Source organism: Salvelinus fontinalis, chromosome 24 (genome assembly GCF_029448725.1).
Source record: "Salvelinus fontinalis isolate EN_2023a chromosome 24, ASM2944872v1, whole genome shotgun sequence".
Taxonomy (NCBI): domain Eukaryota; kingdom Metazoa; phylum Chordata; class Actinopteri; order Salmoniformes; family Salmonidae; genus Salvelinus; species Salvelinus fontinalis.
The window spans coordinates 28,431,334-28,458,371 of record NC_074688.1 but is presented as its reverse complement, the minus strand read 5'-3'; the positions used below and the strand labels follow the sequence as shown (position 1 = coordinate 28,458,371).

General features: G+C 42.6%; 1 protein-coding gene across 1 annotated transcript in view; it reads left to right on the top strand.

The window, feature by feature from the left end:
* Positions 1–27,038, top strand: part of LOC129822231 (FRAS1-related extracellular matrix protein 2-like) — a 125,559-nt gene that overhangs the window by 41,296 nt on the left and 57,225 nt on the right. The window contains exons 5-6 of the mRNA XM_055880329.1: positions 13,749–13,895; positions 19,558–19,788. Of these exons, the coding sequence (XP_055736304.1) occupies positions 13,749–13,895; positions 19,558–19,788 (378 nt within the window). The remainder of the gene's footprint in view (positions 1–13,748; positions 13,896–19,557; positions 19,789–27,038) is intronic.

Sequence of the window (27,038 nt, the reverse complement as noted above, 5' to 3'; positions counted from 1 at the left end):
AAAGCTTTTTTCGGGAGGCAGATTCCTTGTAGAAAATCCCAGTGGGTGGAAAGTGGAAAATGTGGAAAAGGAGGTTGTTTCTTTAGTTTCCGCGAATGGTCCTTTACGACGTCCAAACAAAGTTGTCCTGTGGCGTTTGGATTTTGGAGATTGTGAGGAGGATATCTTCTGATGTGATCAAAGCAACAATATTGTTTCATATTGAGGTCATTTACAATTGAAGTGTCCTGGCTGCATATCAGTTCAAAATAGAGATTCATCCAGAGGGTACTGTATTGTAATGCCAGTTGGAGGGTGCTTCAAAGGCCTTTGCATATGGGTGGGGGAGGCTGTGAAACTCTGCTGCCATTGTTAGGCTTTGACACCTCTCACTTCACACCTCAGTGCTAATTGATCTGATCTGTTCTGTCCTAGCAAGCTTGGTAGCCTTAACTTAGCATTCAGTCCTTATGAAGTCAAATATATCATTGTAATTTATTTTTCTTCTTGGCTTTAAAAGCAGCTTCAGACTAAACATTACTCACTCAGTTCCAGGTTGGAAAATGATTTCAGGTTTCTTGTGCTTATTTCGCTGGTTGTTGGTTGGCCAGAGCATTAGCTGTATAGACCTTGGAAATAAGAATCTTTGGTAGTAGGAATCTTTCCAGGTAATTTTCTCCAAAATCAGGTTGTAGGTTTCAGGTTATATGTGCACATGCCACACATTTCCAGTCACATTTCCAGTCACATTGAACATATTGACCAAAGTACCTTAAGGTTAAACATACAGGATACTTTAGCAGATTGTTCTGCATGTTTGGGGAAACTTTTTCCACTGGTTTCTCATCCATACTTATATGAAATCAGCCTATTTGACTTAATAGTCAATAATTTTCATAATATTTCTCATCTCATTCAATCCTGGAAAACTGACTAGAGAGCAGTCTTGCGAGGCCATCCTTCCAAACCTTGTCACATTGACTGAACTAAGCAAAGCCTGGACGTCCGAGGCTAACGTGTGGCTCAGTTGGCTTGCAACGCCAGGGTTGTGGGTTTTATTCCCACGGGAGACCAGTACAAAAATGTATGCACTCATTACTGTAAGTTGCTCTGGATCACTAGAGAGTAGAGTATTTACTTAACACTCTCCGTAGCATGTATTCCTCTACCATTGTGTAGGAGAGTTTATCCAGTGTGTGGTGAATGGTGTCATCAGTGAGGTAGCTGGAGCATGGAGCAGCAGACTCCCAGGACCAGACTTGGGTTCAAATACTATTTGAAATGATTTCAAATAATTTATCTGTGCTTGATTGAGCTTTCCTGGCACAATCGAGCAACAGAAAAGTCTGAAAACTGTAAACCTCCTTGTAGGTTTGACACTCCAGGAAGGCTAGAGCAAACAAATATTTTTCAAATATAATTTTAACCCATGTCTGGCCAGACAGAAGCAACCTTTGGACACTGTATTTCCCGGCAATCCCCCATGCCTCTAGTCTCCCCCCTCTTCTCTCTCTTTTTCCTGGGATTCAAATAAAGGAGCCCCATCTGAAATCAGAGCTTGGCAATTCCTCCTTTAAAGAGAAGGGCTTCTGCCTCGACCCTGCCTCCTCCCTGCCTCCCCCTAAAGAGAGAGGCTCCTACCTCCCCCTGCCTCCCCCTAAAGAGAGGGGCTCCTGCCTTTGTGACCCAGGAAGAAGTGGTTTCCACAACAACCTTGTAGTGCAATCTGGAATCAAAGAAGAGTGAGAGGGGACACGAAGAGATGGGTGCTTTGTGCTTCTCAAACAACATCAACAGTCAGAGGCAAGACGTTGTTGTTTGAGAGGTTTAATTGAGATGTTTTTCAAGAAATCTGAGGTAGATTTTCTGGTAAATGAAAATTCCTGTTTCTTACATTTCTAATGAGATTCCAGTGGTGAATTTGTTTGTACCTTAACCAACAGGTCATGCCTTTTATTGCAACTTTTTCAAATCAAATCGAAAAAGTGTCCCTCTTTTTTTGGTCTGTACCAAAGACCAGAGTGTCCTCTTGAATGACTAAAATGTCAAAATAGGCCAGACGCAAATCCAGATTTATGTCTTATTTATGTCTGTCCTATGCTCTGAAAGCCTATAAGCCCAAGGGTTAAAGAGTTAAATCTAGTGGCCAAGGGTTAAGGTATTTTAGTCCTGCCTGTGGACAAGGGTTAAGGTATTTTAGTCCTGCCTGTGGACAAGGGTTAAGGTATTTTAGTCCTGCCTGTGGCCAAGGGTTAAGGTATTTTAGTCCTGCCTGTGAACAAGGGTTAAGGTATTTTAGTCCTGCCTGTGGACAAGGGTTAAGGTATTTTAGTCCTGCCTGTGGACAAGGGTTAAGGTATTTTAGTCCTGCCTGTGGACAAGGGTTAAGGTATTTTAGTCCTGCCTGTAGACAAGGGTTAAGGTATTTTAGTCCTGCCTGTGGACAAGGGTTAAGGTATTTTAGTCCTGCCTGTGGACAAGGGTTAAGGTATTTTAGTCCTGCCTGTGGTCAAGGGTTAAGGTATTTTAGTCCTGCCTGTGGACAAGGGTTAAGGTATTTTAGTCCTGCCTGTGGACAAGGGTTAAGGTATTTTAGTCCTGCCTGTGGACAAGGGTTAAGGTATTTTAGTCCTGCCTGTGGACAAGGGTTAAGGATATGTAGCCTTTGTTCACAATGGTCTAATAAACATCCATCTGTTATAATAGCTCTTTAATCTGACCTCATTCAATGATGCATGTGACTTATGTAAAATAGAATCTCTGATTCAACACATGGTGATCCTCCAGCTTTTGACAGTGATCCGGTGGTACCTGGAAAGGAAAAGGTTGGGCACGGCTGTGCTAGTGAACAGTGAAAACAGATTAGCACTAAATCTCTCAGCCCATACCCACCTCCTCTCCAATTCAACCCCTATCCTCCTCCTCCTCTACCTCCTCCCCTCTCTCGCTACTGCTTATATAGAGTTTAGTCTGATTAGACTGCATCTCTCGCTCTTTCTGCATCTCTCTCTCTCTTTCTAGCTCTCTTTCCTTCAGCAGTAGGATCCTCTGTACTCCTCTGTAATGGGAGTTTTAAACAGTGGAGCATGGTAATGAATGTAACAGAGAGAGATGTCCTCAGAGTAATGGGAGTTTTACACAGTGGAGCATGGTAATGAATGTAACAGAGAGAGATGTCCTCAGAGTAATGGGAGTTTTACACAGTGGAGCATGGTAATGAATGTAACAGAGAGAGATGTCCTCAGAGTAATGGGAGTTTTACACAGTGGAGCATGGTAATGAATGTAACAGAGAGAGATGTCCTCAGAGTAATGGGAGTTTTACACAGTGGAGCATGGTAATGAATGTAACAGAGAGAGATGTCCTCAGAGTAATGGTAGTTTTACACAGTGGAGCATGGTAATGAATGTAACAGAGAGAGATGTCCTCAGAGTAATGGGAGTTTTACACAGTGGAGCATGGTAATGAATGTAACAGAGAGAGATGTCCTCAGAGTAATGGGAGTTTTACACAGTGGAGCATGGTAATGAATGTAACAGAGAGAGATGTCCTCAGAGCTTGGTGATGGCCCAAATGGCCCCCTATTCCTTTTATATTGTGCAATACTTTAGACCAGGGTCCATTACTCACTCGAGGTAAACATCTTATACTGTAGTGTAGTTTATTTTTTTAAACTCAGCCAGGGTTATTCTGCTGCCTACTCAGTGTAGAGCAGCTCAGTGGGTTGAGGACTGTCTGCTGTGCCTGCCTGCTTTGCTGGGTGAGATAGGATGACTGAGTGAAGGAGGACCTGCCTGCTGGCTGCTGATAGAGAGAGAGAGAGAGAGAGAGAGAGAGAGAGAGAGAGAGAGAGAGAGAGAGAGAGAGAGAGAGAGAGAGAGAGAGAGAGAGAGAGAGAGAGAGAGAGAGAGAGAGAGAGAGGGAAAGAGAGGCAGAGAGAGAAGGGGGAGAAAGAGTGAGGAGAGAGAGAGAGAGAGAGAGAGAGAGAGAGAGAGAGAGAGAGAGAGAGAGAGAGAGAGAGAGAGAGAGAGAGAGAGAGAGAGAGAGAGAGAAAGAGAGAGAGGAATGGGGAGACCCGTCGTGCATCCTGGCCCCAGCTCCCCCAGGGTGACCAAATAAGGACCGTCTGCTGTGTGTGGAGACAAGAGACAAGGACACAGAGAGAGAGAGAGAGAGAGAGAGAGAGAGAGAGAGAGAGAGAGAGAGAGAGAGAGAGAGAGAGAGAGAGAGGAGTGGGGAGACCCTGTGTGGGAGACAAGGGCACCGAGTTGGCAGTGGCACAACTCAGGTCAGCCGCTTATATTAACTGGCCTCCCTCACAGAGTTCTCCTGTCCATTACAACACAGCCCACTACAGTTACTGTTAACAGTACAATACCACGATGAAGGCTTCACGCTGACACACCTTGGCATCAACAATAAAGCTAGAGTGACATGGGAGAATAGGTGAATTAACTAATTTAATCTAATTTATTTTCTATTAACATGACCGTCCCTCTATAATGAGCACAGTGTGAATCCATTTACAGTGCATTCGAAAAGTTTTCACTTCTCTTTACTTTTTCCACATTTTGTTACTTTACAGCCTTGTTGTAAAATTGATGGAAAAAATAATATTCCTAATCAATCTACCCACAATACCACATAATGACAAAGCAAAACAGGTTTTAAGATATTGTTGCAAACATGTAAAAAAAAAAAAAACTGAAATATCACATTTACATAAGTATTCAGACCCTTTACTCAGTACTTTGTTGACGCACCTTTGGCAGCGATTACAGCCTCAAGTGTTCTTGGGTATGACGCTACAAGCTTGGCACACCTGTATTTTTTTGAGGGGGGGGGGTTCTCCCATTCTTCTCTGCAGATCCTCTCAAGCTCTGTCAGGTTGGATGGGGAGCATAGCTGCACAGCTATTTTCAGGTCTCTCCAGAGATGTTAGATCAGTTTCAAGTCTTGGCTCTGGCTGGCCACTCAAGGACATTCAGAGACTTGTCCCGAAGCCACTCCTGTGTTTGTCTTGGCTATGTGCTTAGGGTTGTTGTCCTGTTGGAAGGTGAACCTTCTCCCCAGTCTGAGGTCCTGAGAGGTCTGGAGCTGGTTTTCATCAAGGATCTCTCTGTACTTTGCTCCGTTCATCTCATCTTACCCTCAATCCTGACTGGTCTCCCAGTCCATGCCAATGAAAAATATACCCACAGCATGATGCTGCCACCACCATGCTTCACCGTAGGGATGGTGCCAGGTTTCCTCCAGACATGACACTTGGAATTCAGGCCAAAGAGTTTAGTCTTGGTTTCATCAGACCAGAGAATCTTTTTTCTCATGGTCTGAGAGTCCTTTAGGTGCCTTTTGGCAAACTCCAAGCGGGCTGTTATGTGCCTTTTAGACTCCTCCCGAGTGGCGCAGTGGTCTAAGGCACTGCATCTCAGTACTAGAGGTGTCACTAGAGACAAATACAAGCTGTATCACAACCGGCCGTGATTGGGCGGCGCACAATTGGCCCAGCGTCGCCCGGGTTTGGCTGGTGTAGGCCGTCATTGTAAATAAGAATTTGTTCTTAACTGACTTGCCTAGTTAAATAAAAGTTACATAAAAAAAATATATATATAATAATTACTGAGGAGTGGTTAATGTCTGGCCACTCCACCATAAAAGCCTGATTGGTGGAGTGCTGCAGAGATGGTTGTCCTTCTAGAAGGTTCTCCCATCTCCACAGAGGAACGCTGGAGCTCTGTCAGAGTGACCATCAGGTTCTTGGTCACCTGCCTCACCAAGGCCCTTCTCCCACGATTGAGCAGTTTGCCTGCTCTAGGAAGAGTGTTGGTGCTTCCAAAATTCTTCCATTTAAGAATGATGGAGGCCACTGTGTTCTTAGGGACCTTCAATGCTGCAAAATATTTTTGGTACCCTTCCCCAGATCTGTGCCTCGACAAAAACCTGTCTCGGAGCTCTACAGACAATTCCGTTGACCTCATGGCTTGGTTTTTCCTCTGACATGTACTGTCAACTGGACCTAATATAGACAGGTGTGTGCCTTTCCAAATCATGTCCAGTCAATTGAATTTACCACAGGTGGACTCCAATTAAGTTGTAGAAGCATCTCAAAGATGATAAATGGAAACAGGATGCACCTGAGCTCAATTTTGAGTCTCATAGCAAAGGGTCTGAATATTTATTTAATTTTTTTTTTATATATGAATTTGCTACAATTTCTAAAAACCTGTTTTCGCTTTGTCATTATGGGTGTGTGTAGATTGATGAGTGTTGATGAGATTGATCCAGTGTGTAGATTGATGAGGAAAAACAAAAATCAATTTTAGAATAAGGTTGTAACTTAACAAAGAAAATGTGAAGGGGTCTGAATACTTTCTGAATGCACTGTACATAGATCAAGAGTCTAATCTAAAGTTACTCTGGAACTGGCAACAGAGGACATTAGCTAAGTGAGGTTTTTAGGCTGGTGTATACTTTCGAAAAAAGTGGCTAATGACTGCTTATCCATTGGCTGGGAATGAGGAGTAATATGGGAAACCAATTTAGTCAACTAACCTCTAGCTCAGCAGATTGACCCTGGGCAGCGGTTAAAGATTAACTGAGATGTTTTTCTAGGGCTTCTTTGAAGTGTTCTTACTTCAACTCCTGCTTATCTTAATTACTGAAAAAAAAACGTTATGGAGGGAAGTTGACCTCTGGCTACTTGCACCAACACACCTCTATGTACCAACACACTTCAGCTGCCTGACACAAGCACCAGTGGTGTGGTTATTTTGGCTTCCCAAACTTGATGATGACTCTCTCATATGGTAAAGAATGTATTCACTGAGTCATTAATTATGAATGTAAAAAGTATGTTTCTGAAGGCATTGCACATATTTGGATTTTGCCCTCTCCATGTTGGCTACTATTCCTGATCCCAAGCAGGTCTGCTTTAAAGTGCATAATGTAGAAAGCTTAGCTTGATGTGAATGTTTATGTCTCCAGCGTAATGTAAATGATTAGACATCATGCCACCATGTAATGTTCACAATGAGACGTATGACCGGGGCACAGGCAGACTGGTGTGGTATTATACCTATACATGGTCTCAGGACGTCCCTGTGGTTAACTGACACTGAAGTCAAACTGTGCATCCCAAATTGTACCTCTATTCCCTTAATAGTGCACTACTACAAAAGTAAACTCAGCAAAAAAAGAAATGGCCCTTTTTCAGGACCCTGTCTTTCAAAGATAAATCGTAAAAATCCAAATAACTTCACAGATCTTCATTGTAAAGGGTTTAAACACTGTTTCCCATGCTTGTTCAATGAACCATAAACAATTAATGAACATGCACATGTGGAACAGTCGTTGAAGACACTAACAGCTTACAGACGGTAGTCAATTAAGGTTATAGTAATGAAAATTTAGGACACTAAAGAGGCCTTTCTACTGACTCTGAAAAACACCAAAAGAAAGGTGCCCAGGGTCCCTGCTCATCTGTGTGAACGTGCCATAGGTATGCTGCAAGGAGGCATGAGGACTGCAGATGTGGCCAGGGCAATAAATTGCAATGTCCGTACTGTGAGACGCCTAAGAATGCGCTACAGGGAGGCAGGACGGACAGCTGATTGTCCTCGCAGTAGCAGACCACGTGTAACAACACCTGCACAGGATCGGTACATCCGAACATCACACCTGCGGGACAGGTACAGGATGACAACAACAACTGCCCGAATTACGCCAGGAACGCACAATCCCTCCATCATTGCTCAGACTGTTCGCAATAGGCTGAGAGAGGCTGGACTGAGGGCTTGTAGGCCTGTTGTAAGGCAGGTCCTCACCAGACATCACCGGCAACAACGTCGCCTATGGGCACAAACCCACCGTCGCTGGACCAGACAGGACTGGCAAAATGTGCTCTTCACTAACGAGTCGCGGTTTTGTCTCACCAGGAGTGATGGTTGGATTCGCGTATATCGCTGAAGGAATGAGCGTTACACCGAGGCCTGTACTCTGGAGCGGGATCGATTTGGAGGTGGAGGGTCAGTCATGGTCTGGGGCGGTGTGTCACAGCATCATCGGACTGAGCTTGTTGTTATTGCAGGCAATCTCAATGCTGTGCGTTACAGGGAAGACATCCTCCTCCCTCATGTGGTACTCTTCCTGCAGGCTCATCTTGACATGATCCTCCAGCATGACAATGCCACCAGCCATACTGGCTGGCCATACTCGTTATGTGCGTGATTTTCTGCAAGACAGGAATGTCAGTGTTCTGCCATGGCCAGTGAAGAGCCCAGATCTCAATCCCATTGAGCACGTCTGGGACCTGTTGGGTCGGAGGGTGAGGTCTAGGGACATTCCCCCCAGAAATGTCCGGGGACTTGCAGGTGCCTTGGTGGAAGAGTGGGGTAACATCTGACAGCAAGAACTGGCAAATCTGGTGCAGTGCATGAGTAGGAGATGCACTGCAGTACTTAATGCAGGTCGTGGCCACACCAGATACTGACTGTTACTTTTGATTTTGATCCCCCCTTTGTTCAGGGACACATTATTCAATTTCTGTTAGTCACATGTCTGTGGAACTTGTTTAGTTTATGTCTCAGTTGTTGAATCTTGTTATGTTCATACAAATATTTACACGTTAAGTTTGCTGAAAATAAACGCAGTTGACAGTGAGAGGACGTTTCTTTTTTTGCTGAGTTTAGTGCACTATAGGGAACCCAAAGCCTTAATGTTACTATTCATCTCCTCTCATCTCAGATGTGTATCAAGCTAACATTAACAATGTTGTGTAAACTTAGAGACGATGCCAAGCTTTCCACAACAAGATCCTAACTTTACTCCAGCATACCCAGAAAGTTAGGAAGATCCGTCTTCTCTTAACAACATTTTAGTCGGTTAGAAGTCTCTTACAACAGCTGTGAGTGCTTATTAGCATAGTTGTATATCTCTACGGGTTGTTGAAGGAGTTCTGGATGGAAACGAGGAGCTTGTAGCAGAGTTTCTGTGGTTGTCTGACTGCTGTGGTGGGGTAGAGCCGGGAGATTCATGTGGTAGGGATAAGGCCAGTAGCCGTCACAACTCTCCTGAGTTCTGGAAGGAAATGGGGACCTTGTGGCAGTTTTCCATAAAGAGATGGGTGGGAGATCTGTGGTGGGAGAGGGCCAGGTGATTAAGACCAGTAGACTTCACGACTCAGAGATCACACACACTGTGCTTACCTGTGGCACCAACACGCTGCTCCCTCTGAGCCCTAGTACAAGGTAGGAAGATCTAACCACACACACACACACACACACACACACACTCCTCTGTTCCAGCAGAGTCAGGCAGAACACACACAGGGAAAAAGCTCTTTTCGCTCCAGCAGACGTCCTACCTGCAGGAGTTATTAAAGTAGTATGGCCTTAACCCCTGAGAATGGACAGGCTTGGGAAACATGGGGCCGGTGGCATGGATGTAGTTGCTTGGTTTACGTTCATATACAGTTGAAGTCGGAAGTTTACATACACTTAGGTTGGAGTCATTAAAACACATTTCTTGTTAACAAACTATAGTTTTGGCAAGTCGGTTAAAACATCTACTTCATGCATGACACAAGTCATTTTTCCAACAATTGTTTACAGACAGATTATGTCACTTATAATTCACTATCACAATTCCAGTGGGTCCGAAGTTTACATACACTAAGTTGACTGTGCCTTTAAACAGCTTGGAAAATTCCAGAAAATGATGTCATGGCTTTAGAAGCTTCTGATAGGCTAATTGACATCTTTTGAGTCAATTGGAGGTGTAGCTGCAGATGTATTTCAAGGCCTACCTTCAAACTCAGTGCCTCTTTGCTTGACATCATGGGAAAATCAAAAGAAATCAGCCAAGACCTCTGAAAAAAATTGTAGACTTCCACAAGTCTGGTTCGACCTTGGGAGCAATTTCCAAATGCCTGAAGGTACCACGTTCATTTGTACGAACAATAGTACGCAAGTATAAACACCATGGGACCACGCAGCCGTCAAACCGCTCAGGAAGGAGATGCGTTCTGTCTCCTAGAGATTAATGTACTTTGGTGCAAAAAGTGCAAATCAATCCCAGAACAACAGCAAAGGACATTGTGAAGATGCTGGAGGAAACAGGTACAAAGGTATATATATCCATAGTAAAACGAGTCCTATATCGACATAACCTATATCGACATAACCTAGCTCAGCAAGGAAGAAGCCACTGCTTCAAAACCGCCATAAAAAAGCCAGACTACGGTTTGCAACTGCACATGGGTACAAAGATCATACTTTTTGGAGAAATGTCCTCTGGTCTGATGAAACAAAAATAGAACTGTTTGGCCACAATGACCATCGTTATGTTTGGAGGATAAAGGGGGACGCTTGCAAGCTGAAGAACACCATCCCAACCATTAAGCACGGGGGTGGCAGCATCATGTTGTGGAGGTGCTTTGCTGCAGGAGGGACTGGTGCACTTCACAAAATCGATGGCATCAGGAGGCAGGAAAATGATGTGGATATATTGAAACAACATCTCAAGACATCAGTCAGGAAGTTAAAGCTTGGTCGCAAATGAGTCTTCCAAATGGACAATAACCCCAAGCATACTTCCAAAGTTGTTGCTTAATGGCTTAAGGATAGGCTTGTGGGCAGAACTGAAAACGTGTGTGCGAGCAAGGAGGCCTACAAACCTGACTCGGTTACACCAGCTCTATCAGTAGGAATGAGCCAAAATTCACCCAATTTATTGTGGGAAGCTTGTGGAAGGCTACCCGAAACATTTGACCCAAGTTAAACAATTTAAAGGCAATGCTACCAAATACTAATTGAGTGTATGTAAACTTCTGACCCACTTGGAATGTGATGAAAGAAATAAAAGCTGAAATAAATCATTCTCTCTACTATTATTCTGACATTTCACATAGGAATTCTTACATTCCTAACTGACCTAAAACAGGCAATTTTTACTAGGATTAAATGTCAGGAATTGTGAAAAACAGAGTTGAAATGTATTTGGCTGAGGTGTATGTAAACTTCCAACTAAAACCGTGTAGATGGAACCCATTACCATGGAAACAATCAGACTTTGAGGATCAGCCAGAAAACCGTCAGCCCTTGAGTTAGTTCAGCCGTATCCTCATCATCTCCACTTTATTTAGCTCTACCTTCATCATCTTCACTTTGTTAACCTTCTTCTTCTCTGTTAGTTCAGCCGTATCCTCATCATCTCCACTTTATTTAGCTCTACCTTCGTCATCTTCACTTTGTTAACCTTCTTCTTCTCTGTTAGTTCAGCCGTATCCTCATCATCTCCACTTTATTTAGCTCTACCTTCATCATCTTCACTTTGTTAACCTCATTCTTCTCTGTTAGTTCAGCCGTATCATTGTCATTTTCACGTTGTTCTCTCTGTTCAGAAGAAGACAGGTAGAGGTTCAGGCAGCAGTGAGGTCTGAGTTGGTTCATTGGTTCATGATAAAGTCATGAGGAGTTTTCTTCTGCCACAGAGTCTTCTTGACAGAATCAGATCTGATGAGTTTTGTCTCCTCTCCTCTAGTTCTCTCTCTTTGTCCTTTTGGCCATGTTGTGGTTCAGTATAGTTTACTCCATGGTTTAGGCAGTGATGTCTGAGTTGGTTCATGATAAAGTTACGTTTTCTTCCACAGTCTTCTTGACAGAATCAGGATGTCTAATGAGTTTAGTTGTGAACGAAAAACTACAGTTTCTTCTTCTTCTCTCTTCTCTCTTCTTCTTCTGACCTCTACTGTGTGTTTGTTCTGCTGGACCTGGTATGACACACACACGCACACACACAATAAAACAATAACACCCCTGTGAATGTGTAGGTCTCACCCTCTCTTGAAAAAGAAAAGGCTACATAGCAGAGCGGTCGACTGGACATGACATATTTACTGACCATGACAACTGGAGAGGGGAAGGGCAGAATGGAGGAGAGGAGAGAGAGAGGGGAGGCTCAGTGGGGGGAGGGGAAGGGCAGAATGGTGGAGTGGAGAGGAGAGAGAGAGAGAGGGAGGGTAGGCTCAGTGGGAGGAGGGCAGAATAGAGAGAGAGAGAGAGAGAGAGAGAGAGAGAGAGAGAGAGAGAGAGAGAGAGAGAGAGAGAGAGAGAGAGAGAGAGAGAGAGAGAGAGAGAGAGAGAGAGAGAGAGAGAGAGAGAGAGAGAGAGAGAGAGAGAGAGAGAGATTATGGCCTCAGTAGTGGTGCCAACCCCAAACAGACTCAGCTGTCTGTAAACCCAGAACAATACCCTCAGCATGTGTACCAAATGCACCTTATTCCCTATATAGTGCACTTATTTTGACCAGGGCCCATAGGGACTACTGCTGGTTTTCTGTTCGACCTAATAATGAATTGCACCCACCTGGTGTCCCAGGCCTAATTCAGTCTCTGATTAGAGGGGAAGAATAGAAAAAAAAGCAGTGGGGATAGGGTGCCATTCGGGACTCAAGATGAGACCCTCCTTGTGGTTTCTCTTTCATTCTTTCATTCCTCCCACCTCACATCTGCCAGCTGTCCAGCTGTACTATAGAAACACCTGGGTCTGTAGCCCTCTTCATCCCTCCGTTTTCTTTTCTCTCTTCATCCTTCCTCTCCCTGAATTCCTCCATCTCCCTCCTCTCCATTTTCTCCCTTCATTCACTCCATTCCCGTCATCCCTCATTTCACACTCTTCTGTTTAGGCTGAGGGGCTTGGAGCCACTGTTATAACCCTGATGTTAATGGCAATAGTGTGTGTGTGTGTGTGTGTGTGTGTGTGCTTGCATGCATGCACGTTCATGCTCGCGCGCGTGTGTGTGTGTGTGTGTGTGTAAGCGCCTACGTGCTATGACTTGTCATTTTGTGTGTGTTTGATGTCTGTGTGTGGTGTCGCTCTCTCTGTGGTCGATACGGTAACAGGCAGTGCTGTCCTCCAGGAATACAGAGCTTTGAATTCCACTTCAAACAGGACTGATAAAACAACCCTGACACACGCACACACACACACACACACACACACACACACACACACACACACACACACACACACACACACACACAGACACACACACACACACACACACACACACACACACACACACACACACACACACACACACACACACACACACACACACACACACACACACACACACACACACACACACAGACTAACCTTTATCTCCTAATTTCAATGAAGCCGATTAGACATTCTACTGTACTGATACCTCCCACTGAATATACTGGCAGTGAGGTTATGTGTTGTTTGTGTGTGTCTGCTCATGCTTGTGTGTGTGTGTGTGTGGGCGCATGCATGTGCGTGTGTTTGTGCTGATACTGATGCCTCCCAACGAATATAGGCAGGCAGCCTAGCTGTCCTACAGGCACCCATAAAACCACCAGGTAATTATTCTAATGAGAAGATGTTGAGATAGGAACATGTCCTGAAAACGAACAGCTATGCTATTATAAATGTTTTGAAGTGCAAATAATGAGTTCAGAAACTCAAACGCTACCGTTGTCTTTGCTGAATGAATTCCCTCTCATGTCGATCTTCATTTTTTTTGTTGTTGACTGTTGTTGTTTACAAACACAAACATCCGCACAGAACAACACTAGCACGTGATATAATGTAATTTGTGGATTCTAATAAAGTTTTCCAAATGTGTGTGTGTATGGGGGGGGTTCCTGTATTCACTGTACTGTAATTCACTTGTCTGCTAAGTGGCACATAAGACACATTATTAAGTGATCCTCTCTGAGACTACTGATTGTATGTGTGTGTGTTTAGGAGGCAACAGGCTGAAGAACCAGGTGTTCAGGCTGAACTGGGCCTGGGTCTCCCTGGAGAAGGAGTACTATGTGGTGGACGAGGAGGCCAAGTATCTGGAGGTGGTCCTCAAACGACGAGGATACCTGGGAGAGACATCCTTCGTCAGTGAGTCAAACTACCTTATTATACACATCCTTATACACATTGCCTGCTTCCCAAATGGCACTCTATCCCATCAGAGTCAGGACATCCATAGACATCATCATGACATCCTTGGCTCTATCCCTCCAGGGAAGCTCCACAGCTTTTCAGCCTTTCATGTTCATGTAGCAGATGGCTGAGTTAGCCAACTGTCACTCCTTGTCCAATTCACACATTTTCTAAAGGAAAGGGATGTTAATGGATGTCCTGACAAAAGTAGCGCACTCTTTATGCCATTTGGGACATAGCCTTGGAGAACAAATAGAAGAGTGCCATTTGAGATGCACACCAAAAATAGCGGCGGGTCAATCTCTTGACTCAGACAGAGCAGGGGAGGGACAGACAACCTCAGGGTCATACAGGTCACAACCTTTCATCCCTGACCCCTCTCCTCAGGGCAGGATTGACCCTTTTAGCCAACCCACCTGGGGACAGCAAGGGCTCATGGGAGAGGTTACGCAGAGTTGGTAGTTGTCAGAAAGACACCCGCTGTCGCCGAGTTAGACGCCTCGCTCTGTGAACCTTCCTTAACTTTTACTGTCCTGGACTGAATAGGGAGTAAACACAGTACAACAAAAGATGGGACAGGAAACCTTAGTTTATAACACAAAGTCTATACACAGGGTTTATAACAACAGTAAACCTTAGTTTTATATCACAAAGTCTATACACCGGGTTTATAACAACAGTAAACCTTAGTTTATAACACAAAGTCTATACACAGGGTTTATAACAACAGTAAACCTTAGTTTTATATCACAAAGTCTATACACAGGGTTTATAACAACAGTAAACCTTAGTTTATAACACAAAGTCAGGGTTTATAACAACAGTTAACCATAGTTTATAACACAAAGTCAGGGTTTATAACAACAGTAAACCATAGTTTATAACACAAAGTCAGGGTTTATAACAACAGTAAACCATAGTTTAATATCACAAAGTCTATACACAGGGTTTATAACAACAGTAAACCATAGTTTATAACACAAAGTCAGGGTTTATAACAACAGTAAACCATAGTTTATAACACAAAGTCAGGGTTTATAACAACAGTAAACCATAGTTTAATATCACAAAGTCTATACACAGGGTTTATAACAACAGTAAACCTTAGTTTATAACACAAAGTCAGGGTTTATAACAACAGTAAACCATAGTTTATAACACAAAGTCTATACACAGGGTTTATAACAACAGTAAACCTTAGTTTATAACACAAAGTCAGGGTTTATAACAACAGTAAACCATAGTTTATAACACAAAGTCAGGGTTTATAACAACAGTAAACCATAGTTTATAACACAAAGTCTATACACAGGGTTTATAACAACAGTAAACCATAGTTTATAACACAAAGTCAGGGTTTATAACAACAGTAAACCTTAGTTTATAACACAAAGTCAGGGTTTATAACAACAGTAAACCTTCGTTTTATATCACAAAGTCTATACACAGGGTTTATAACAACAGTAAACCTTAGTTTATAACACAAAGTCAGGGTTTATAACAACAGTAAACCATAGTTTATAACACAAAGTCTATACACAGGGTTTATAACAACAGTAAACCTTAGTTTATAACACAAAGTCAGGGTTTATAACAACAGTAAACCTTCGTTTTATATCACAAAGTCTATACACAGGGTTTATAACAACAGTAAACCTTAGTTTATAACACAAAGTCAGGGTTTATAACAACAGTAAACCATAGTTTATAACACAAAGTCAGGGTTTATAACAACAGTAAACCATAGTTTATAACACAAAGTCAGGGTTTATAACAACAGTAAACCATAGTTTATAACACAAAGTCAGGGTTTATAACAACAGTAAACCATAGTTTATAACACAAAGTCAGGGTTTATAACAACAGTAAACCATAATTTTATATCACAAAGTCTATACACAGGGTTTATAACAACAGTAAACCTTAGTTTTATAACACAAAGTCTATACACAGGGTTTATAACAACTGTAAACCTTAGTTTATAACACAAAGTCAGGGTTTATAACAACAGTAAACCTTAGTTTATAACACAAAGTCAGGGTTTATAACAACAGTTAACCATAGTTTATAACACAAAGTCAGGGTTTATAACAACAGTAAACCATAGTTTATAACACAAAGTCAGGGTTTATAACAACAGTAAACCTTCGTTTTATATCACAAAGTCTATACACAGGGTTTATAACAACAGTAAACCTTAGTTTATAACACAAAGTCAGGGTTTATAACAACAGTAAACCTTAGTTTATAACACAAAGTCAGGGTTTATAACAACAGTAAACCTTCGTTTTATATCACAAAGTCAGGGTTTATAACAACAGTAAACCTTCGTTTTATATCACAAAGTCTGTACACAGGGTTTATAACAACAGTAAACCTTAGTTTATAACACAAAGTCTATACACAGGGTTTTTAACAAAGTTTTTATGGCTGACTACTACTGGCACCACTGGTATTGTTTTCATTGTTTTTGTCCAGAATCCCAATACGTTCGGGATGTCAATAAAGCTGTGCTAGTTTGAATAGCTGAAGTTTGAGGTCAGATCAGATGGGTGGGGTGTATTGAGTTGTCCCTAGCTGTGTCTCACTTTGTGTTTGCTAGCGTTGAGGCTGTGGTGTGTTACGTTGTCCCTAGCTGTGTCTCACTGTGTGTTTGCTAGCCTTGAGGCTGTGGTGTGTTACGTTGTCCCTAGCTGTGTCTCACTGTGTGTTTGCTAGCGTTGAGGCTGTGGTGTGTTACGTTGTCCCTAGCTGTGTCTCACTGTGTGTTTGCTAGCGTTGAGGCTGTGGTGTGTTACGTTGTCCCTAGCTGTGTCTCACTGTGTGTTTGCTAGCGTTGAGGCTGTGGTGTGTTACGTTGTCCCTAGCTGTGTCTCACTGTGTGTTTGCTAGCGTTGAGGCTGTGGTGTGTTACGTTGTCCCTAGCTGTGTCTCACTGTGTGTTTGCTAGCGTTGAGGCTGTGGTGTGTTACGTTGTCCCTAGCTGTGTCTCACTGTGTGTTTGCTAGCGTTGAGGCTGTGGTGTGTTACGTTGTCCCTAGCTGTGTCTCACTGTGTGTTTGCTAGCCTTGAGGCTGCGGTGTATTACGTTGTCCCTAGCTGTGTCTCACTGTGTGTTTGCTAGTGTTGAGGCTGTGGTGTGTTACGTTGTTCCTAGCTGTGTCTCACTGTGTGTTTGCTAGCTTTGAGGCTGTGGTGTGTTACGTTGTTCCTGTGTGCATCCCAAATGGCCTGAAATATTCTCTATATAGTGCACTACTTTTGACCAGGGTCCATTGTTAGCCACAGGGCTCTGGACTAAAGTACAGCACTAAATAGGGAATAGGGTACCAATTGGGAAACAGCCCTGAGTCTCTGCTAGCTAATGATCTCGCTCTCTCTCAGGGGAGTATGCAGATAATATGCAGATAATATGCAGATAATATGACCATTAGACTATCTCAAGAGTCTGCCCTCTTCAAGAGATAATTCAAGTTAAGGAACTGTTCTTGAAGAACACAAAGAAGAGGGTTCTATCCTCTTTCTAATGGGTTGACTGATTAGCATTTCTGTTTACGACGATAAATAACTCAATTCCATACTGTGGAAACTTCTGAAGCTGTTTTAAAAAAATATTAAAGATATTAGTATTTGAGAGTACATGGATATATTTCTCAGACGAACATCATTGCATCAGTGAAATGTTCTGGCTCTCCAGCTGTGTGCTTATAGGAGGTTAGAACAGGACAGAACAGGAGAAATGTGGTCTGCATCCCAAATGGAACACTATTCCCTAGGTAGTGCACTACTTTTAACCAGAGACCTATGGTAGGCCACTATAGAGGAAATAGGTTGCCATTAGGGACACAGAACCTCTAGAAGCACACACCGCACACTGACAGTCCTTTCTGCTCCTCAATGTGTTTAATGGATCTCAAACCTCAAAGGATGAAGGACGATGGAAAGAGAAAGCCAAGCCTTCAGATGAACCAGACTCACAGGCATCAGATCAGTCTGACAGACCCACTACCCATCTGCCTTGGTACTGAGATGACACACTGACTGATCTCGGGCCAGTGCTTCACACTGAGAGGAGACAGGGGATATCTGCTCCATCCCAGCCCTGCTTGCTGGCTTGCCAGAGCCAGTCCTAAACACAAGATCTAGGATACATCTGAAATGGCACCCTATTCCCTATATAGCGCACTACTTTTAACTGGACACCTGGTTCTTTATTGGACGTTGTGAGGCATCCGGTAAAGTTGTGTGCATCAGGGGAGGTGCTAGTATAGCAGCTATGTAGAGCTAGCCTGCTGCTATATCGGCTAAAGCAAAAATGTGATAATATTTCAACCCAGGCCTGCTGCTAGGCCTCAGAGCTGCTTCTGGGATCAGGGAGCTGTAGTCCTCCTTCTGCTGGGAGAGAGACAAGGCTTGCGTCCCAAATAGCATCCTATTCCCTATATAGTGCACTACTTTTAACCAGAACCCAAATAGGGCTCTGGTAAAACAAAGTAGTGCATTGTGTAGGGGATAGGGTCTCATTTGGGATTTAGACAGAGTTAGGGAGCCGCTTCTCTGCCTGCTCTTTGAAGACAGGTGATATATATTCCGGCTCTGTTCAGCTCATCCATGTTATCTATGAACACATGTCAGCAAGAACTGTAGCAGCCCCATGAACACGTACATGGCCCATTTCCCTTCTTGGTGTAGGCATATCAAAGCTCACTTCAAAGAATGAAATGGTAATTTTGGTCCAATACCCCAACTCCTCCATCTGTGCACCGTTGAAGCTCTTTAGTGTTATCTTCTCTCGTCTCACTTGAATCTCTCAGTCTCTCTCTCTCTCTCTCGCGCTCTTTTATCTTTATCTAGCTTCTTAATTTCTGTGTTTGTTTGTTGTTGTTATTATTATTAATTAATTAATTAATTAATATTTTTGTTGGTCTATCTCAGAGCGAGCCAGCCAGTGAAGCTAGCTGGTAGTGTAGCTAGCTGAACAGCAGGAGTCCTGCCATAATCACCAGCGCTCAGTGACAGCAGGTCTGATCAAACAGCACTGGCACAAACTACCACCAGCAAGCTGGGCAGGCTAGACTCAGTAGGCTGGGCAGTAACAACAATGTCGATCTACCAATACTTCTACACTACCTGCATAGACTACCTTGTTTTAAGTTGATTCTGCTTTACCCACAATATAGCTTAATTGTGTCAAGATAATGTAGCTTGAAAGGAAGCAAAATGATCTCCCAATGTGGCATGGTAGGTAATTGACCTTGGTAAGATTGAATATGTATTACAGTGTCCTCTGTGTTCAGTCAGACCACTAGGGGCCAGATCGAGAGTGACGTCCTGATTACCACCCCCTCCTCCAAGCAATTCTGTAATTACCTTACTGCCTCCTCCTGGTCCACGTCAGGGCCATCTGCTAGCTGACACAACTTTATCTAACACTGACTGCTTCTCTGACCCATCTCTGACTGGGCTCTGTTATTGACCGGTTATTATATCTGGATGCTACCGTTTGATCTTATCTTGTTGAATGCCACATTATAAGAAGAAATGTTTTATGGACAGTACATGTAATAATTTCCTCTTCCTCTATGTCCCCTCTCTCCTCTCCTCCCTCCTCGCCCAGGCATCAGCACCACCGATGGTACGGCGGAGAAGGATAAGGACTTCCGTGGTAAAGCCCAGAAGCAGGTCCAGTTTAACCCAGGTCAGACCACGGCCACATGGAGGGTGAGGATCCTGCAGGATGGAGTGTACGAGCAGTCTGAGAACTTCCAGATTGTTCTGTCAGAACCTGTCATGGCTGCCCTGGAGTTCCCTGACACAGCCACTGTGGAGATCCTCGACCCAGCTGATGGTATGTACTACAGTTCCATGTTCCAGAATAGCTTATTTTAACAGTCTTAACAGTGTTGTGTTCAAATGACTAATGGTTGATAAGTCATTACTACAGGTAGGTTCTTCATCAGTCTTAGCAGAGATGATTGGTCTGAGGTTATCTCTATGGGAGAGGCAGGGTTTTATAGTAGGTGGGTGAGAACATCCAGGTCAGTGGATAACAAAACATGGACCTTCATTGTAATCAGAGGGCTGATATAAATACTATGCATGCCAGTCTCTCTTGGCTAAGAGCTGAGGAGAGTGACTGTATCACTTCTTCTTTTTACAAGAAACATTCATGTGAATCCCATACTGTTTGCATAGTCAACTTACACACCGCTCTGACACACACACTTACCCCACCAGACATGCCACCAGGGGTCTTTTCATAGTCCCCAAATCCAGAACAAATTCAAGAAAGTGTACAGTATTATATTTATTTTTATTTTATTTTATTTTACCATTATTTTACCAGGTAAGTTGACTGAGAACACGTTCTCATTTGCAGCAACGACCTGGGGAATAGTTACAGGGGAGAGGAGGGGGATGAATGAGCCAATTGTAAACTGGGGATTATTAGGTGACCATGATGGTTTGAGGGCCAGATTGGGAATTTAGCCAGGACACCGGGGTTAACCTGTCTAGGATCAGCGTGGCGCTAGCGGCACACCCCCCCCCCCCCCCCCCCACTGAAAAACCAGTGCCGCGAAATTCAAAAAAAATATTTTTTTTAAATATTTAACTTTCACACATTAAAGTCCAATACAGCTAATGAAAGACACAGATCTTGTGAATCCAGTCAACATTTCCGATTTTTAAAATGTTTTACAGGGAAGACACAATATGTAAAGATGTACATCTATTACCTAAAAACACATTAGCATAATCCACCATCTTTTATTTGTCCACCAACACCAGTAGCCATCACCAATTCGGCTAAACTAAGATATTTATAGCCCCTAACCAACAAAAAAACTCATTAGATGACAGTCTGATAACATATTTATGGTATGGGATAGGTTTTGTTAGAAAAAAGTGCATATTTCAGGTAGATGGCATAGGTTACAATTGCACCCACCGTCACAAATGGAATAGAAAAACTACTTAGAGCAACGTGTTTACCTACTTACTAATCATCAAACATTTCGTAAAAATACACAGCATACACGAATCGAAAGACACAGATCCTGTGAATACAGACAATATTTCAGATTTTCTAAGTGTCTTACAGCGAAAACACAATAAATCGTTATATTAGCTTAGCACATAGCAATTAGCAGCCCAGCATTGATTCTAGCCAAAGTGAGCGATAAAAGTCAACATCGCCAAAAGATATTAATTTTTTCACTAACCTTCTCAGAATTCTTCCGATGACACTCCTGTAACATCACATTACAACATGCATATACAGTTTGATCGAAAATGTTTATATTTAGCCACCAAAATCATGGTTAGACAATGTGAAATGTAGACAAGCTGGTAAAGAAAAAGTCCTTGCGCCACTTAGACAGTGATCTACTCTTATACATAAATACTCATAAACGTGACTAAAAAATATAGGGTGGACAGGGATTGATAGACAATTTAATTCTTAATACAATTGCGTTATTACATTTTTTAATTTATCCTTACTTTTCAATACAATTTGCGCCAAGCGAAGCTACGTCAAAAAACATGGCGTCCTAAGCCACTAAAATGTTTCGACAGAAACACGATTTATCATAATAAAAATGTCCTACCTTGAGCTGTTCTTCCATCAGTATCTTGGGCAAAGGATCCTTTCTTGGGAGGAATCGTCTTTTGGTGGAAAGCTGTCCTCTTGCCATGTGAAAATGCCAACTGCGTTCGGGATGAACTGAAAGCGTGCCCACCTATTCACAGCGTTAAATAAATAAATGTCCCAAAATCGCACTAAACGGCTATAAATTGCTATAAAACGCTTTAAATTAACTACCTTATGATGTTTTTAACTCCTATAACGAGTGAAAAGATGACCGGAGAAATATAACAGGCTAAACTAACGCTTGGAACAGGAGAGGGTCGGTGTCCTCCACGCGCGTTACGCAGCAAGAAAAGACTTGCTAGCTACAGGGTTTTTTCATTTGTAGTGCCTGTGAACGCGCAATCGACCCCATTGGAATCGTCATCACGTAAAGGCATCCAGGGGAAGACGTAAGAAGTGTCCGTATAGTCATAGCAATGACAGTGCCCTTTTAACTGACTTCAGAAGAGTGGCCAACATTTCTCAAATCTGACTCCATGTCAGGGAAATTGCTGTAGAATGGGCTCTGTTCCACTTAGAGACAAAATTTCAACTCCTATAGAAACTATAGACTGTTTTCTATCCAATAATAATAATAATATGCATATTGTACGATCAAGGATTTTGTGGGAAGCCGTTTCAAAAATTAGCCAAATTAGCATAAATAGTCTAAACAGCGCCCCCATCAGGTTAACACCCCTACTCTTACGATAAGTGCCATGGGATCTTTAATGACCTCAGAGAGTCAGGACACCCGTTTAACATCCCATCCGAAAGACGGCACCCTACACAGGGCAGTGTCCCCAATCACTGCCCTGGGGCATTGGGATATTTTATTAGACCAGAGGAAAGAGTGCCTCCTACTGGCCCTCCAATACCACTTCCAGCAGCATCTGGTCTCCCATCCAGGGACTGACCAAGACCAACCCTGCTTAGCTTCAGAAGCAAGCCAGCAGTGGTATGCAGGGTGGTATATAGAGCCATTATCGCATGGAAATCCATCCCATCTCATATTGCTCAAATGAACAGCAAACCTGGTTTCAAAAAACAGATAAAGCAACACCTCACAGCACAACACCTCTCTCATATTTGACCTAGATAGTTTGTGTGAATGTACTGTATTGTTCTTTTACATAAAAAAATATGTAGTTCTGTCCTTGAGCTGTTCTTGTCTATTAATGTTCTGTATTATGTAATGTTTCATGTTTTGTGTGGACCCCAGGAAGAGTAGCTTCTGTTTTTGCAACAGCTAATGGGGATCCTAATAAAATACCTAATACCTTCGTCAGCCTCATTAATGAAGCTGCTCTTTGTTAGTGAAGCTGCTCTCTGTAAGTGAAGCTGCTTTCTGTAAGTGACGCTACTGTCTGTTAGTGAAGCTGCTCTCTGTTAGTGAAGCTGCTCTCTGTAAGTGAAGCTGGTCTCTGTTAGTGAAGCTGCTCTCTGTTAGTGAATATGCTTTCTGTTAGTGAAGCTGCTTTCTGTTAGTGAAGCTGCTCTTTGTTAGTGAAGCTGCTCTCTGTTAGTGAATATGCTCTCTGTTAGTGAAGCTGCTTTCTGTTAGTGAAGCTGCTCTTTGTTAGTGAAGCTGCTCTCTGTTAGTGAATATGCTCTCTGTTAGTGAAGCTGCTTTCTGTTAGTGAAGCTGCTCTTTGTTAGTGAAGCTGCTCTCTGTTAGTGAAGCTGCTCTCTGTTAGCTAAGCTGCTCACTGTTAGTGAAGCTTTTCTCTGTTAGTGAAGCTGCTTTCTGTTAGTGAAGCTGCTCTTTGTTAGTGAAGCTTCTCTCTGTTAGTGAATATGCTCTTTGTTAGTGAAGCTGCTCTCTGCTAGTGAAGCTGCTCTCTGTTAGTGAAGCTGCTCTTTGTTAGTGAAGCTGCTCTCTGTTAGTGAAGCTGCTCACTGTTAGTGAAGCTGCTCTTTGTTAGTGAAGCTGCTCTTTGTTAGTGAAGCTACTCTCTGCTAGTGAAGTTGCTTTCTGCTAGTGAAGCTGCTCTCTGCCTCTTATCAATCCCTGGCCTGGCTCCAGAGCCTGGGAATTTTGGAAAAGTTAGATTTAGTGATCAGTAACACTGTAACCATAGTCCATATGGGAAGTTTTTTCCTCCAGAAAGGTAAATAAACAAGGTTAAATAAATAAATACAGTTACATTGGGTATGGAGAAGGTTAGGGTCAGACCCAGGGTATGGATGGAGAACAGTAGACTGGAGCCTTCCCAGGCTTCTCATGTTGTTTACCCAACGGCTGTGTCCCAAATGGCACCATATTCCCACTACATAGGGAATAGGGTGCTATTAGGGACGTACAGTAGTCAAAGTATCTAAATACAGTTCAGACAAACAAGGTTTTTAAAAACAGCAGCTAAGCCGTTCGTTCCCCTGTGATACTGTATGTGGAAGTCTGAGAAGTCTTGCATAATGTACATATAAATGATGCCTCTCCTCTACTTCCCCCTCTGGGGTCCCTCTGTGTGAGAGGACGAATATTCTGTCAACAACTTACGTTGGTTAAAATGTATGGAGGTTGGTACTGTTTGTCTCACAAAACACTCTAGTCCCTTGAGGGAAATTAAGATAACATGCAGCTATCAAGTCAAGTCAAATTGTATTAGTCACATGCGCCAAATACAACAGAGAGCAGCTTCACTAATGAGGCTGACAAAGGTATTAGGTATTTTATTAGGATCCCCATTTCACCTTACAGTGAAATGCTTACTTACAAGCCCTTAACCAACAATGCAGTTTTAAGAAAAAATACCTAAACAAATGTAAAAAAAAAATCTTAACCTGTCTAGGATGAGGGTGCCGCTAGCGGCACTCCCCCCCCCACCCCCACTGAAAAACCAGTGCCGCGAAATTCAATTTTTTTTTTTTTTTTTTATATTTAACTTTCACACATTAAAGTCCAATACAGCTAATGAAAGACACAGATCTTGTGAATCCAGCCAACATGTCCGATTTTTAAAATGTTTTACAGGGAAGACACAATATGTAAAGATGTAAATCTATTAGCTAAAAACACATTAGCATAATCCACCATCTTTTATTTGTCCACCAACACCAGTAGCTATCACCAATTCGGCTAAACTAAGATATTTATAGCCCCTAACCAAGAAAAAAACTCATCAGATGACAGTCTGATAACATATTTACGGTATGGGATAGGTTTTGTTAGAAAAATGTGCATATTTCAGGTAGCTGGCATAGTTTACAATTGCACCCACCGTCACAATTGGACTAGAATAATTACAAAGAGCAACGTGTTTACCTAACTACTAATCATCAAACATTTCGTAAAAATACACAGCATACACTAATCGAAAGACACAGATCCTGTGAATACAGACAATATTTCAGATTTTCTAAGTGTCTTACAGCGAAAACACAATAAATCGTTATATTAGCATAGCACATAGCACATAGCAGCCCAGCATTGATTCTAGCCAAAGAGAGCGATAACGTAAACATCGCCAAAATATATTATTTTTTTCACTAACCTTCTCAGAATTCTTCAGATGACACCCCTGTAACATCACATTACAACATTGCGCCATATTAGACAGTGATCTACTCTTATACATAAATACTCATAAACGTGACTAAAAAATATAGGGTGGACAGCGATTGATAGACAATTTAATTCTTAATACAATCGCGGAATTACATTTTTTAAATTATCCTTACTTTTCAATACAGTTTGCGCCAAGCGAAGCTACGTCAAAAAACATGGCGTCCTAAGCCACTAACATTTTTCGACAGAAACACGATTTATCATAATAAAAATTTCCTACTTTGAGCTGTTCTTCCATCAGTATCTTGGGCAAAGGATCCTTTCTTGGGTCTAATCGTCTTTTGGTGGAAAGTTGTCCTCTTGCCATGTGGAAATGCCAACTGCGTTCGGGATGAACTGGAAGCGTGCCCAGCGATTCACAGCGTTTCAGAAATAAATGTCCCAAAATCGCACTAAATGGATATAAATTGCTATAAAACGCTTTAAATTAACTACCTTATGATGTTTTTAACTCCTATAACGAGTCTTAACATGACCGGAGAAAGATTACTCCCAACACTAATGCTTGGAACAGGTGCGGGTCGGTGTCCTCCACGCGCATGACGCACCAAGAAAAGAGTTGCTAGCTACAGGGTTTTTTAATTTATAGTGCCTGTGAACGCGCAATCGACCCCATTCAAATCGTCATCACGTAAAGGCATCCAGGGGAAGACGTAAGCAGTGTCCGTATACTCATAGCAATAACAGTGACCTTTTAACTGACTCCAGATCAGGGGCCAACATTTCTGAAATCTGACTCCATGTCAGGGAAATTGCTGTAGAATGGGTTCTGTTCCACTTAGAGACAAAATTTCAACTCCTATAGAAACTATAGACTGTTTTCTATCCAATAATAATAATAATATGCATATTGTACGATCAAGAATTTTGTGGGAAGCCGTTTCAAAAATTACACGATTAGCATAAATAGTGACAACAGCGCCCCCAGCCTCAACAGGTTAAAAAAAAGAAGAAAACATTTATTTCAAGATGGAGAAAAAATATCAACAAATAAAATAAATACAAAAATATAAAAATAAAAAAAATACATATATATATAGGTGTAAGGGGTGCGTACTGGCGGCAGAGAAGTCAGGCGCAGGAGAGCAAAATCTGACGTGCTCAAGCACTTACAATAAACAATTCCAGACAAGGACATGGGGGGAACAGAGGGTTAAATACACAAAATGTAATGATGGAATTGAAACCAGGTGTGTGGGAAGACAAGACAAAACAAATGGAAAATGAAAAATGGATCAATGATGGCTAGAATACCGGCGACGCCGACCGCCGCCCGAACATGGAGAGGAACCAACTTCGGTGGAAGTCATGACAATAAGAAATTAAAGTAACAAATAATTAAAGAGCAGCAGTAAAATAATAATAGCGAGGCTATATACAAGGGGTACCGGTACAAAGTTAATGTGCGGGGGCACAGGTTAGTCGAGGTAATTGAGGTAATATGTACATGTAGGTAGAGTTATTAAAGTGGCTATGCATGGATAATAAACAGAGAGTAGCAGCAGAGTAAAAGAGGGGCAATGCAAATAGGCTGGGTAGCCATTTGATTAGATGTTGAGGAATCTTATGGCTTGGGAGTAGAAGCCGTTTGGAAGCCTCATGGACCTAGACTTGGCGCTCCGGTACCGGCGTGCTACCTCACGCTTGCCGTGCGGTAGCAGAGAGAACTGTCTATGACTAAGGTGGCTGGAGTCTTTGACAATTTTTATGGCCTTCCTCTGACACCGCCTGGTATAGAGGTCCTGGATGGCAGGAAGCTTGGTCCCAGTGATGTACTGGGCCGTACGCACTACACTCTGTAGAGCATTGCGGTCGGAAGCTAGTAGATGCCATACCAGGCAGTGATGCAACCAGTCAGGATACTCTCGATGGTGCAGCTGTAATATCAATATTATGA